The sequence below is a fragment of the Ctenocephalides felis genome, unplaced genomic scaffold (genome assembly GCF_003426905.1).
Source record: "Ctenocephalides felis isolate EL2017-DRISC unplaced genomic scaffold, ASM342690v1 CF-g0.4_SCAFFOLD_01170, whole genome shotgun sequence".
Classification (NCBI taxonomy): Eukaryota; Metazoa; Arthropoda; class Insecta; order Siphonaptera; family Pulicidae; genus Ctenocephalides; species Ctenocephalides felis.
In genome coordinates this window covers 42,882,045-42,896,961 of record NW_020537324.1, presented here as the reverse complement: position 1 = coordinate 42,896,961, position 14,917 = coordinate 42,882,045, and the positions used below count along the sequence as shown (strand labels likewise).

Sequence of the window (14,917 nt, the reverse complement as noted above, 5' to 3'; positions counted from 1 at the left end):
TAGTTGAAATTGAGTGCACATGAGCCATCTGTTTTTAAAAATTGAAACTACTCAGGACCAAAACAGTGCAACGCGCATTTGTTCGAAGATAACTCCCCATGGTTAACTGTATCGTAAACGTTTTTTCTTCTAATAACTTAGCAGGTGCGTTAACGGGACGAAAACGATCGGCAGTAACGGTTTGCTTACACAAGTGATGTTAGTATGTTTGACTGTTTGACAGTTCATTGAGTAGTTACAATAATGTTGTTCTTGTTCTTTCATAAGTCGAGTGTTAAATTTAATATATGATAGTAGTGAATTTATAATTAAGCAAATGGTAATTTAAAAATGTTTTTATATTCCTATTATTCCGATGCTATTTATTTGATTCAATGCAAATTAATACATATTTCAATATGTTTATTTGTATATTTTACAGGCCAATTTAATTAAGGATATAGAAATCAAGGAAGATTTCCCAAAATCTTTATTGTTGGATAAACATGTTCAGTTTATTTCTAGTTACGGAGTGAACAAAGAAGAATATGTGAGTTTTCATTAATATCTAAATATTATAATGGTACTTTACATTTTATCGGCGGAAATATGTGATTTGTAAATTAAGAATAAATCTATTAATGCATTTATCTAAATATCTGAAAATAAATATGTTGAAAAAATGAACCGAACTGCTTTCCTCATGAATTTATATACTCGTATATTCATATTGTGTTACTTTTGAATTTGTACCAAATAATTTTTACTATTGGATATTCAGTGCAACCTTTGCAGATGATACGGTAATTCTAGCAATACGGTAATACAAAAACACGCAGATGAAGTAGAAAAGTGGATGAAATTATGAAAAATAGAAGTAAACAATTTTAAATCAGTTCATGCTACTTTTACCATACGACAAGGTTCATGCCCTCCTGTTAGTTAGTTAGTTAGTTAGTTAGTTAGAGTGGTAAATTGGTTCCTGTATCCAATGTAGTTAAATATCTGGGAATACATTTGGATAGGAGACTAACCTGGCATGAACATATAATTAAAAAGCGCCAGCAGCTCGAACTGACACGAAGGCAATTTAAGTGGTTAAAAGGCTGAGCAATAATAGCAGAAGCAATTAAAATATTTCAATGAATTGCAAATCGCCTCATTCAATATAAATACGATCTAGAAAAATCTCTAAAAGTCAACCTAGTCAATTCCGAAACTCACTTCAATGAAAAATCATATTTAAGGATACAAAATTACGTAACATATTCTACAAATCTCCCAGATGAAAAATGCTATGTAGTAGCAGCAAAATTAATAAAAAATGATATTAAACTCACTCTCTGCCTCCTTTTCAACCAGAGACTATACAAGCTTATTTAATCTCAGTGTAAACCAAATATTATATCATAACACTAGCATCTTTTAGTGCCCTCCAAGACACAAAATTTATCTGCCAATTTTAATGTATTCTTCAACGGCATAGAGAATCATCATAAACATACATCATGGGGCTCTAGACTAACTGAAGCCATAGAAAAAAGAACTACGAACATCAATGTATTAGATAAATGCTTCACATATATCTACAGGACACACAACATACTGGCCAACTAATTTTTTTAAAATAAAAGGTATTCTTACATATCGATTCATTATCGAACCCAACTTTATCTATCTTTCGACCACTCCCAAATTCTCCTAACAACTTTTCTAGACCGATTCATAACGCTTTTCAACTCCACTCTTCAATTTAACTAATTGTAAGGGCCATCTATATGGAAGATCGCAAAAATTATAATGGTTCTAAAACCTTAAAATCTTATCGACCTACAAGCCTTCTTCCATCTCTATCAAAAATTTTAGAATAACTCATTCTACAAAAATTTCTAGAAGATCATCCCGAAAACACCTAGATACCTAACTACCAATTTGGTTTTAGAAGACATCATTCTGCTATTTAACAATGCAACAGGATCACCAACTCAATCCTATCTGCCCTGGATAAAAAATAATTTTGTGAATCAGTTTTTCTGGACATCAGTCAGGCGTTCGATAAGGTTTGGCACATAGGAATTCAAAATGAGTATTATAGACAATGTAGACTTGACAGTTTCTCTAAACCAGTGCAAAGATAAGAAAGCTAGGGAAGAAATTTCATCCCATCGGGTTTTGATAGCATACAATGTGAGGTGTAGGTACATTAGTAAAAAGTGAGCAAAAGTTACTGTATTATTCCTCTTATTATCAACTCAAAATGAAGATACACTATATTTAATGTGACTGACCACGTACTTCGGATAAAACATTGTGGGACAGCAACATCAACTTAATTACAAAAATTCTATTCGATAACCTTGTAAACGTACACTATTCCGGGATAGTACATTATTACGGGACTTTTTCATTTTGATCGCAAAATAAGAAAACAGTCGGTGAATAATAATTTTAAACAATACCACATAAACTATAATTCGAATCTCATCAAATAAGCACGATTTTCCATTTTAAATATTAGTTTTTAAAACCATATAGAGCATCAGTCATAACCCGATCGCCATTACGTACAGTCCTGTTGTTAGTTAGGTTAATGTGACGCTACAATTGCTTAAGATTTTTATGTGACACTGGTAAGCTTATTCAATATAAATTTGTGATATTATTGTTAAGAATTAATAAGTGATAAGTTTTATAGTTAAATCGAGCAAATATGTTTTAAGAAAGTGTCAATTTTGTGACTCCCGTAATTAAGTTCACACAATTGAGGCATTGAACGTAATTCCGTGAGTGTCACGCAATTAGGAAAAGTAGACCTGAATTATTTTAGTCTTTTATTCTCAATTATGCTTAAATTTAGTGGTGTTTTTGGTGTTACTAAGTTTGGTAATGACCACAGAATATTGTGACCTAATTACGGTATATGTTTTTTTTTATTTTTAACCCTAATAATTGAGTTTGAAATTACTACTCTTTAGCAAGAAAATATATGATTTTTTTACTTATTGATGAGTAGTGAGTAATGAGAGAATCAGATGTTTCTTTTATTTCATCTACGATAAATCATTTGTGTAATGTCAAAGCTTACAGAAATAGGGGAAAACCCGTAGTGCACTTGTTTTCTATCAATGACGCACGATATTTATAGAGCACGAATCACTAGTGTGCTGCGGGTATGTGTGTATGTATGCAGCGAATTAGGGACATATTCGTAAATACGGTTGTATGTATGGTAAATGTATGCTTCGAGCGCTATCACGGAATAGTGTACAACGACTCCCGGCATTAAGTTCATGAACCGAATTTTATCACGGAATTAGAGACAAACGCGTGGTTCACCAAAATGCCGATTATTTCTATAAATGACGTTTTACGACGAAAAATCTTGTTTTATAATAATCTTAAAGGTCTAATTAAAAAATATAACAGATTTAGTTCGTCCACTTTCCTATTTTCTCTAAAATTCGCCTTTAAAGTCAAACGTTTCTTAACATCCCGTAATATGGTACGTTTACCTTAGTTTCCGTAGGACTTAGGTTTACTATGTTTATTAAGACCAAGTACTCTATCATCATACTATTCATACTACTACTACTCATTTTCTAAAACTTCAATGGTTTTTTAAAATTAAACTACTTGTCGTAAGGCCGTAATATTTCAGTAGGTTCTATAAGACCATGACGCATATCGCCAAAAAAAGTTTTATCAAAATCGGCTTAATTTTTTTTCGGTCAGTTAATTACAAGAAAACGGCTCGATAGATTTTCACCTAAAACAAATCAGTATCGTTCCCAACTAATATCTTTCGAACAGTTTTTGATTTTTCAAAATCGATTCGGTAGTATATGCTTAAACGTTTAACGAAAAGTTTAACACTTTTTTCAAATTCCAAAGAAACGGCCCGGCAGATTGTCCCACACAACTGAGAAAAGATAATCCACATCGAAATACATCGATCGGCTTTTAAATTTTTAAAATCGGTTCAGGCGGTTTTGAGCAAACGTTGATGAAATGTCTAATTTTGGCAGAAAACGATACTAATTTTTGCAAACTTTGACAAATTTTTAAAATTAAACAACTTGTCTTAGGGCCGTAATATTTTAGTATGATCTTTAAGACTATGTTATCTACCATAAAAAAAATCATGAAAATCGGCGGAATTTTTTTTTCTTAAACTTCATTACAAGAAAACGGCCCAGTCGATCTTTACCAAAAACTAATCAGCACGATTCCCAAAACAATATCTTTCGAACGGTTTTTGAATTTTCAAAATAGATTCAGAATTGCGGGCTAAAACGTGTACGAATTTTTTTTCTTTTTTCTGCGATTTACAAAGGAACTGCTCGGCTGATTATCGCTGAAAACTCAGAAACGCTAATCCTCATCGAGATACATCGAATGGCTTTTAAAGTTTTGAAATCGGTCTAGCGATTTTTGAGAAAAAGTCGATTTACGGCAAAAAATCTGTTCGCATACACGCACATACATACTTTTTCCAAATTTGGTCTCATTAGATTCAGAATGGCTTGAAACGTCGAGAAAACATGAAATTAGCAAATTGGATTTATTCGTTCATTTTCCATTATGTGTAATAAATCCATTCGAAATACTTTTAATCACTCATAAATTAATTTATTTTACATTAATTAAGTCGATTATTTACATATATCGGAAAGTTCATGTAACTTGCCTCAAGGCAAAATACCAATACCAACTGGTTTTAAAAATTCATCAAAGTTTGAGAAAATGAGTAGTTTTTCTTGACGTTTTAATTCAAATTAAAATTAGACGATTTACTTGGTATAACGATAGAGTACTTGGTGTTAATGAATATACTAAAGCATTAAAGTCCTATATAGATTCAATTATAAAAATTGTTGATTTTTGAAAATTTGCTCTTAGAAAAAATTCCGAGTTAACGTGTTCGTTCGTTTTCATACTTTAATCACTCATAAATTAACTTATTTTTTATTGATTAAGTCGATTATTTACACATATCGGGAAGTTCATGTAACTTGTCTCAAGGCAAAATACTAATACCAACTAGTTTAATATATTTTTCCATTCAAATTCATGCAGTTTTTAAACCTTTGTATGTAAGAAAAAATTAAAAATTAAAATATATTTTCTGTTGATCTTGAGATTATTTGTGATCCTTGTTATTTGAGTAATTTGAGACTAGATCTTTATAAATAATCTGTAAATAGTTAACAGCTCAAAATATTTTTCAGGAATACTGCATGACAGAATACCTACGAATGTCAGGCTTATATTGGGGTGTTGCATCGCTGGCCCTTATGGACAAAATAGATAGCTTAAGTCGAAAGGAGGTGATTGATTTTGTTAAAGAATGCCAATGTTCTGAAACTGGGGGTTTTGTGCTAGCCAAAAACACGATCCCCATTTACTTTACACGTTGAGCGCTATACAGGTACGTTTTTTCAAAAACTACATTAATTCAATAAAAATACTGATATTCAATTTTCAATTCTTGAATATATTCCCCATATTCAAATTTTATTCAATTCTTGATAATTGTAATATGGACTTTCTTAAGTTACATAAAATAGGTTAAGTACATAAAATAGGTTAAACTTTCATAATGCTTTGTGTAACGTGCGCTTATTATGACGAGTTGTTAGTGACCCTTCGATGTCATGCGTTGCAGATTCTACTGTATACAAAAAATAAATGTATGCCTGTGTCCTATGCATTCAAAAAAAACTATACTGTTGACTCGCTAATCTGACACTATTATAAACCGGAGAATGTCCAATTATTGGAATGTTTGGATTAATGAATTATAGTGAAAAATTCATAATTTTTAACATATGATATTGAAATAACGTTAAAATTCACAAAAAATTACAAAAAATCGGCTGCGAGTTACTAGAGGTCGACTTCGATTTACTAGAGGTGTGGATCTATCGAAGTGTCGAATAAGTGAGAGTCTACTGTACATCCAATCAACGTGGAAATGTGAGAAAATGTTAGTTATATCATCAGATAGGTTTTCAGATATTATATTCTCATTAAAACCAAGTGGTAAGAATTGACCACTCCGAAGATTTTTTTTATTTTTTTTTGCATAGTAGGTATAATGCGTATATAATCAACACATATAACTCCAAATTCAGCATCCTACACACAAACCCCTATTTTGTAAGAATTATTATAGTAATTACATCATTTTTTATAAACCGTACATACGATCGCCGTGAAAATTTGGAAAAATGATAGATATATCCCTGTATATATAATATTTCAGATATTGACAATGTATGATGCTTTAAATGAAATAGACCTTGAAGGTGTCGTTCGCTACGTTACTTCGCTTCAACAAAATGATGGCAGTTTTACAGGTGACAAATGGGGTGAAGTTGATACCAGATTCTCATTTTGTGCAGTAGCTTGCCTTTCACTTATCGTAAGTATTTATTTTGATTCAATTATCTTATTTATCTCGAGAATCGATACATTCATTTTTTTATTTACTGCTAAATTTAACAATCAGATTACATTATGATTATGATATATAGTCGAAAGTGGGTATTGAAAATCAGTATAAGAAGAAAGAAAACAAAAATGATTAAATTAATAAATAAATGATAATTAACAAACAATGATAATGATAATTATAACAATAATGAATAATAAAAAATAAATAATTGTAAGCAACTTGTGTAAAAATAATCTGTTTAGAAACAATTATGTTATGGACTGCGGCAGATCACTGGGCCATTTTCTCTTGTATCTGGGCAAAGACAGGTCCAGCCGTTTCGAAGATACGGGGCAAAAAGGGCCAAAAACGGTTATTGAATAATTCAAAAAAAATTTTTGTATTTATATTTTATTGTATTGACAAAGTGAACAATTGATTGAATGTTTGGGGAGGCAGGTCTAACGGTTTCGGAAATCTAGTGAAAAAGTAAAAAAAACGTACCATTTGGAAGTCAAAAATCATCATTAGACATATGCACATCATATTACCACATGTTTTATAGAGATTTTAATAATGAGCAGAAATTTTGTTTAAACCCGTTAGACTGCGACTCGGCGCTTACGCGATTCGATTTTTCTTTTCTTACACAGCCACGCATTATGATTGCTTTGAAAAAAGTTCAAAATTTTCAAAAAGTTCCAAAATATAGTAAAAAATATTTCAAAAATTTTAAAACTCAAAAATCTATTTTTTTCAGTCTCCAAAAAATTTTAAAGCTTTCTTAAGAACTCAAATTTTCGGGAAGTTGCCATGCTCTACTAGTTTTTAATTTAATTATTGTATTATTTTTACAGTAGAATGGGGCGCCGAGTTTTACTGGTAGATAACGAACGAACCGGTGCCGAGCGGAAAGAATTCAAAATATGTGATCATTTTTATTTTTTGAAATTAAATTTTGGTTTGTAAAGTTCCAGCAGTTTGCCTTGAGGCGCATTGCCACTAGCTTTAATATTTTCTTCATTTATAAATTTTATTAAATTAACATTGTTTGTTTAACTTCTAATAAAGATCATGTATTTGACATAAGTCCAAATCTATATTATATAATTTAACTTCTTTTTTTCAGAATAGGCTAAATGAGATAAATCTTGCGTTAGCTGTTAAATTTGTATTAACATGTATGAACTTTGACGGCGGTTTTGGCTCGAGACCTGGATCTGAAAGCCATGCAGGACTAATCTATTGTTGCGTGGGATTTTTGTCAATCACACGTAAGTGGTAATATATAATATATTTAAGAGTTTTATTATATTATAATTCATCTCAAGGAACGCATCACATTATAATTCATTTATTTTCTTTTGCAAGCATGGAGGCAATGTAATGAAATCATTTGAATTGCCAGCTCCGTTTAAATCTAGCACGGAGCGGTATTAAAACATATAACAAAATATTGATGACATATATATGTCAAATTTTATATAAAATAATTTTAAACCTGTTTGCTGAATGATGAGCTAGTATAATAGCTCGAAACGTATTAGAGAAGATTTTATATTTACTTTCTGTTTTTATTTTTTCGACTTGTGGCTGAAAAACCTTGACGCAATATATTTTATTTATTTATTTATTTATTTATTTTGTAATATATACATCTCCATATATCAGTCAGACAGGAGTGCCTGGTATAAGAGATTATGGATTGCTTCATACATTTATACTTATACTATATATTGAATTGAAATATGTTGTTTCTTTGTTGTTTGGAATATTCTACTAATTTTGGTATACGTTATGGAAAATGTAATGTATGTATATATGTATACATTCAAATATAATTTTGCTGCTACATTTTTGTAAGTGCTAATCAACTGATTATGAGGACTCGTATGAACAGAAGAAGTTTTCAAAACGTTTTGACATTGTAAATTGTCTATTTAACCTTCTACTGACATTTCAATATTATGTACTATTTCTTGATTAAGTATGAGTTCCGTACTAGCTATTTGAGCACTTTACAATGATACGCCTAACTAACGATTTTAAATTTACGCATAATACTTAAAGCTATAAACTTTATAATGATATTTTTACCTTCCCATAGGGTAGTTATAGTAATGGGCCGAAAATCGAAAATGAATTTTTTTGCATTTCTCCACGTTTTGAAGGTTTCTGAACATTTTGGCATACCTTAGAAAAAATTGATGTGTGCATGTGTATTTTGTGTCCGCATTTTTTGTTCACGTTTTCGGGCGCAGAGAACAACCGATTTGATTGTTTCAAAAAACATTCGACTTTTTGAGTTTTTGGCAAAGGCAGGCCCAGCCGTTACGAAGATACGGAGCAAAGAGTGCAAAAAATAGAAATCGAGTTTTTGAGAGTACGGAGCATCCGATTTCTCGATTTTTTTTTGTATAACAAAAATAATTTAGATTTTTTCCTGTTAACTGCAAAGTTTTTTTCGGAAGATTCTTAACTCACTTCTTTTAAAATATTCTTAGATATGTCTTTCTTGTCCACTTATGCGGTTCAAACAAATTTCAAAATCTTCAGATTTATTTTTTAATTTTCCGAAGGAGAAGTTTATGTTTTTATCAAAAAATCCGAATCGCTAATTTCATGTTTTCTCGACGTTTCAAGCCATTCTGAATCGAATGAGACCAAATTTGGAAAAAGTATGTGTGTGTGTATGTGTGTGTGTGTGTGTAAACAGATTTTATGCCGTAAATCGACGTTTTCTCAAAAATGGCTGGATCGATTTCAAAAATTTAAAAGCCATTCGATGTATCTCGATGAGGACTAGCGTTTATCAATTTTTCGCGACGATCAGCCAAGCCGTTTCTTTGTAAATAGCTGAAAAGTGAAATTTTTTTCGTCCACGTTTTACTCCGCAGTTCTGAATCGATCTTGAAAATTCAAAAACCGTTCGAAAGATATTGATTGGGAATCGTGCTGATGAGTTGTTGGCAGTGATCGGCCGGGCCGTTTTCTTGTAATAAAGTGTTAAAAAAAAAAATTCGGCGATTTTTATTATTATTTTTTGACGGTAGATACCATAGTCTTCTAAAGTATACTAAAATATTACGGCTCCACGACAATTGGTCTAACTTTGAAAATTTGTCAAAGTTTGCAAAAATTGGTATCGTTTTTTTGGCATTTGACAAAATTAAACCTTTGATCGAGGTTTTCTCAAAAACGCCTGAACCGATTTCATAAATTTAAATGCCATTTGATGTATCTCAATGAGTACTATAATTTGTCAGTTTTGTGAGACGATCTGCCGAGCCGTTTCTTTGTAATTTGAAAAAAGTGTTAAACTTTTCAACCACATTTAAGCTCAAACTACCGAATCGATTTTAAAAAATCAAAAACTGTTCGAAAGATATTAGTTGAGAATGATACTGATTAGTTTTAGGTGAAAATCTACCGAGCCGTTTTCTTGTAATTAACTGTTGAAAAAAAAATTCATACGGATTTGTATGGAACTTTTTTTGGTGATATATATCATGGTCTTATAAAACTTATTGAAATATCACAGCCTTATGACAAGTAGTTTAATTTTGAAAATTAATCAAAGTTTGAGAAAATGAGTAGTTTTTTGACGTTTGTTAAAATCAAAATTAGACGATTTACTTGGTATAACGATAGAGTACTTAGTCTTAACAAACATACTAAACCATTAAAGTCCTACGGAAACTGGTTCAATTATAAAAATTATTGATTTGCGAAAATTTGCTTTCAGAAAATTCGAGTGAACGTGTTAGTTCGTTTTCAATTATGTGTAATAAATCCACTCAGAATACTTCTAATCAATAATAAATGAATTTATTTTTTATTGATTAAGTCGATTATTTACACATATCGGGAAGTTCATGTAACTTGCCGCAGGCTCAATACTAAACCTACTAGTTTAATTTTTAAAATCATACAAAGTTTTATACTTCAAATATAAGTTTTAAGTTCACAATTTAGTTTAAAACTGTATTTTATACGCGTTATTCTACTCGTAAGAAATATATCGTCAGATGGATTCATTCGGCACCTCTTGGTAATGTAAACTTTCTCAAATGCTTTGAGCGATAAGATCGTCATTGTATATTTTATGACGATAAAATATATAGTGATGATCTCGTTGAAAATGTTTGGAACAATTGTTAATAAACATGTATCAATATGTATTGATTATCATTTATTTTTTCGAATATTTAATTGTGTTACGGGAATGATCCAGCAATTTTCCTTAAGTCACGATGTGATGTGCATGGCATCGTACCTTTTTTATGTACGATTTTCTTATTTATTGAACAGTTGTTTTATATAAATATATAGACACATACACATTAGTTCAATTGGTTCATACCTAGTCTATGAGCAATAAAAAATCATTTATCTTTGAACTTAGTTGAATCGGTGATTGATGTTATTTCATTCGGTAGATAATTGTATAGTGTACAGAGCTCGTTTCTGTCGTCAAATCTTCTTGTGCTTTTTTGGTTTTAGATTGCTTAACGTAAAAATTGATTTAGAAATCCGTCTCGCGATTAGCTTGATGCAATTGTTTCTGATCACTTTCGATCGATTTGGCACATTACTAGTATATAATATATTTGATTTATTACAGAGCAACTTCATCATGTTGATGGCGATCTACTTGGTTGGTGGTTATGTGAAAGACAATTAGAGTTATCAGGAGGACTTAATGGTCGACCAGAAAAGCTTCCGGATGTTTGTTATTCCTGGTGGGTGGTGGCGTCGCTGACAATGCTTGGAAGACAGCACTGGATCGATGCTAAAAAATTGCGCAATTTTATTTTTTCATGCCAGGTACTGTATGTATTGTAATGTATTCTTATTTGACTGTAAAATTTCAAAAATATTACAAAATTACAATAGACGAATGGTAGCGCGCCGTAAATGTTCTTTTATTATACCATGTTTATTGAATGAACTCTGTAAATAAGTGCATACTTGTTTTATATGCGACTGAGCATGAAATGCTAATCGAATCGGATTCGATTTTAGGCCCGAATTGGGACAAGAAGCCGGTTGGAGCGCGTTATTATAAAAATATATTTTGAGTGCGCCTATTTTTTTTTATTTATAATAATAAATTCTAATTTACAACTGACAAATGACATGTTAAAGATAATATTACCAAAATATTTTATTTCATCAAATAGTAATTCAGGGTAATATATGTAGCAGTATGCATTTCGCATTAAAGCAAGTTGCAGAAGTTTCCGGTCCGTGTAATAACAATTTCGAAGAAACAAACTGGCATCAAATCAGTTTTTAACTTCCCGTAGGGTAAGTTATAGTAATCGCAAAAAAATCGAAAATAAAATTTTTTATATATCTTTACGTTTCAGAGGTTTCTGAATATTTTGGCATACCTTAGAAAAAATGGATGTATGTGTGTGTGTGTGTGTGTGTGTGTGTAGTATGTATGTGTGTGCGGATACAAATTTTCGTCGACGATTTCGGGAATACGGATGAAGCAATTTGAATAATTTAAAAAACATTCGATCCGTATTGATAAGGAGACGTGCTGATTAGTTTTTGGCGGAGGTAGGTCTAGCCGTTCCGAAGATATGGGGCAAAAAGTGCCAAAAACGGTACCTCAGTTTTTAATAGAACGGAGCGTCCGATTTTAATAATGCAAAAAACATTTTACTTGTATTGACAAGATGAAGATTTGATCAAATTTTTATATAAAGAAAACATTTTTTTCTCAAAAAAAAAAGATTTAAAAAAAAAAAAATTAATTTTTTTTTTTCAATTTTTTTTTTCAAAAAAAAGTAATTTTTTGTCAAATTTATAGTTTCTCAAAAATCTTATTTTTTCTAAGTATTTTTTTTTCAAAAATGTTAATCGTTTTTTAAAAAAATAATAATTTTTGGTACGGGAAGTTCCAGCAATTTGCCTTAAGGCACGATGCCCTAATTGCCTTAAGACAGAATTCCACTTACAGCTAGTTGAGTTGATAGAAAATGAACTTGAACTTTTCTGCTCAAACGGCTTAGTCGAGTAGTTTTTAACTTCCCGTACGTTATAATAATTGCAAAAAATCGAAAATCAAAATTTTTACATGTCTCTACGTTTCTGAACTTTTTGGCATAACTTTGGCTAACAGCAAAAAAGGATGTATGTGCGTGTGCTTATGTAGTAAGCATGTGCGTATATTTGGAAACAATTTATTTATAGAATTTTCTATGAACCCATATTTAATATATTCTGCACTGTACTGACGCATCTTCTTGTTTACTTGCGACATGGCTTTTTTTTTAAAAAAAGACGCGAAAAATGTTGAGTGCGATCACTTTTAAAAGTTAATTTAGTAGACTGTAATATAGAATTATCCAGTCACCATAAGAAAATGAATAAAAACAACTATTAACTTAGCGATGTATTTTGATCTAATTTACATGCTTCTGCACTCATTACTTTTGCTAGATTCTTTAAATTAATAATAAAGTAAAGATATTTATATGCAAGAATTTTTAAATAATACAATCACCGCAGTTAAAAGTGCGGTCGGTAAATGCTTTTGGGATATGTTAGTATTGAATTTAACTCCAGTATATACATCTAATTTATGTGAGTTGAAAATTGGTATATTAAATTTTTGGTAACAAGCTATAAAATGGCATCAAAATCATTTAAACACTAGGGTGGAGCCAATGCTATATGGAAACACGACCAAACTTATAAAGTATCAATTAATCGTTGGGATACAAATTCTGGTAAGCTTTAAAATGTAAAGTAAAATGTTAAATTTAAAAGCCCCCTAACCCAACATCAACTACTAACATTTTTCGCGAGGCTTTTCGTCGCCCCCTGGAGATCACAATCGCCCACCAGGGGGCGATATCGCCCACTTTGAGAAAGACTCACGACTAACAAGGTTAAGGCAAGGTAAGGCTTTAATCGATCAGCGTGTCACTGCTATTTTTGACGCTCGGGTTCATACATAAGAAAGTCGAATCCTCATCAGTGTATTTTTTAATTTTTTATGTTTATATAGTTAAATGCTACAAAAGATATTTATAATTGTTAACACAATGCATATATTTTGCGAACAAAAAGTGAAATTAGTGACAAATTATGTACTTTCTAAAAATAATCCGCTTCATTGGATTCATATATTTCATTTAAACAAAAATAAACGATGTCTAATAGCGTTTACATTTTGTCCCTAAGGAACGAAAACAGAAAGTTCTAGTTTGCATAATATTTATTCATTGATCAATTTTTGATCGATGATTATTTTTATTTTTCGAATGATCAAATAGGGTAAGGGAAGTTTCAGCAATTTGCCTTAAGGCAGGATGCCTTGCACCACTACTGTATTAGAATTCAATAATTTAACTTATTTATGTATGTATATGCGAATACATAATATAATATTTCAGCGATGATTTCGATTTTTAGGATTTTTTTTGAAGATGGCTATTATGGTCTTGTAGACCATACTAAAATATTACGGCTCCACGACAAATCGTTTGATTTCAAAAATTCGTCAAAGTTTAATAAAATTAGTAGCATGTTTTTGACGTTTAATAAAATTAGATCTTTTATCGATGTTTGCTCAAAAACGCCTGAACCGATTTCAATTTCAAAGCCATTTGATATTTCGGCCGAGCCGTTTCTTTGTAGTTTGCAAAAATGTGTAATATTTTCATCCACGTTTTAGCTCACAATACCGAATCGATTTTTAAAAATCAAAAACTGTTAGAAATATATTGGTTGGGAATAATACTGATTAGTTTTAGGTAAAGATTGACCGAGCCATTTTCTTGTAATTAACTGTTGAAAAAAAATTATATTTTAAGGAAACTTTTTTCGCTGTAGATATCATGGTTTTATAGAACATGTTTAATATTACGACCCTACGGCATGTAGTTTAACTTTAAAAATTCATCAAAGTTTGAAAAAAATATTATAGTCAAAATTTGTGTCAGAAGTTGCTTTTCCAATGTGATAAGTCAAACATTGTCAATTCATTAAAATGTAGAATAATAAACTACCATTTTAGGGCATTCAATTAATATAATACAATTAATATAATTACAGATCATTTAAATGTGTTTGAGATAATTCAATTGGAATTCGCATTATTAAAATTTAATTGAAAACGAAAACTTGATTTTCGAAATAATTAGTTGAACATTTTATCTAAATATCTAAATACCAATTTCGATTAATTAAGTCAATTATTACTCTTATCGGATGTTTTTGCAACTTGCCTTAAAGCAAGTTGCCACTTTCTAATTTTTGTTCAAAAAATTGTCATCCCTCCCTTTTACCCTATAGGGGGCAAACACACCCAATGTCTCATTTTAAATTTTAAGGGATTCTTTGAAATGAAAGCTCCATTATTTATCCCATACCAAATACAAATTTCATTATCACTTTTTTATACAAATTATATGTCATGATATGCTGGGTACAGCGGGAAAGATGCAGATAACAATTTCCATCCGAAACAAAAAAAAACAA

General features: G+C 30.7%; 1 protein-coding gene across 1 annotated transcript in view; it reads left to right on the top strand.

Annotated features, from left to right (window-relative positions):
- The first annotated feature begins 232 nt into the window (after positions 1-232).
- Positions 233-14,917, top strand: part of LOC113367257 (geranylgeranyl transferase type-2 subunit beta-like) — a 40,407-nt gene continuing 25,722 nt past the window's right edge. Inside the window, 7 exon segments of the mRNA XM_026608883.1 lie at positions 233-319; positions 422-529; positions 5,208-5,349; positions 5,352-5,407; positions 6,245-6,403; positions 7,545-7,689; positions 11,040-11,242. Coding sequence (XP_026464668.1) covers positions 317-319; positions 422-529; positions 5,208-5,349; positions 5,352-5,407; positions 6,245-6,403; positions 7,545-7,689; positions 11,040-11,242 — 816 coding nt within the window. The 5' untranslated portion in view covers positions 233-316.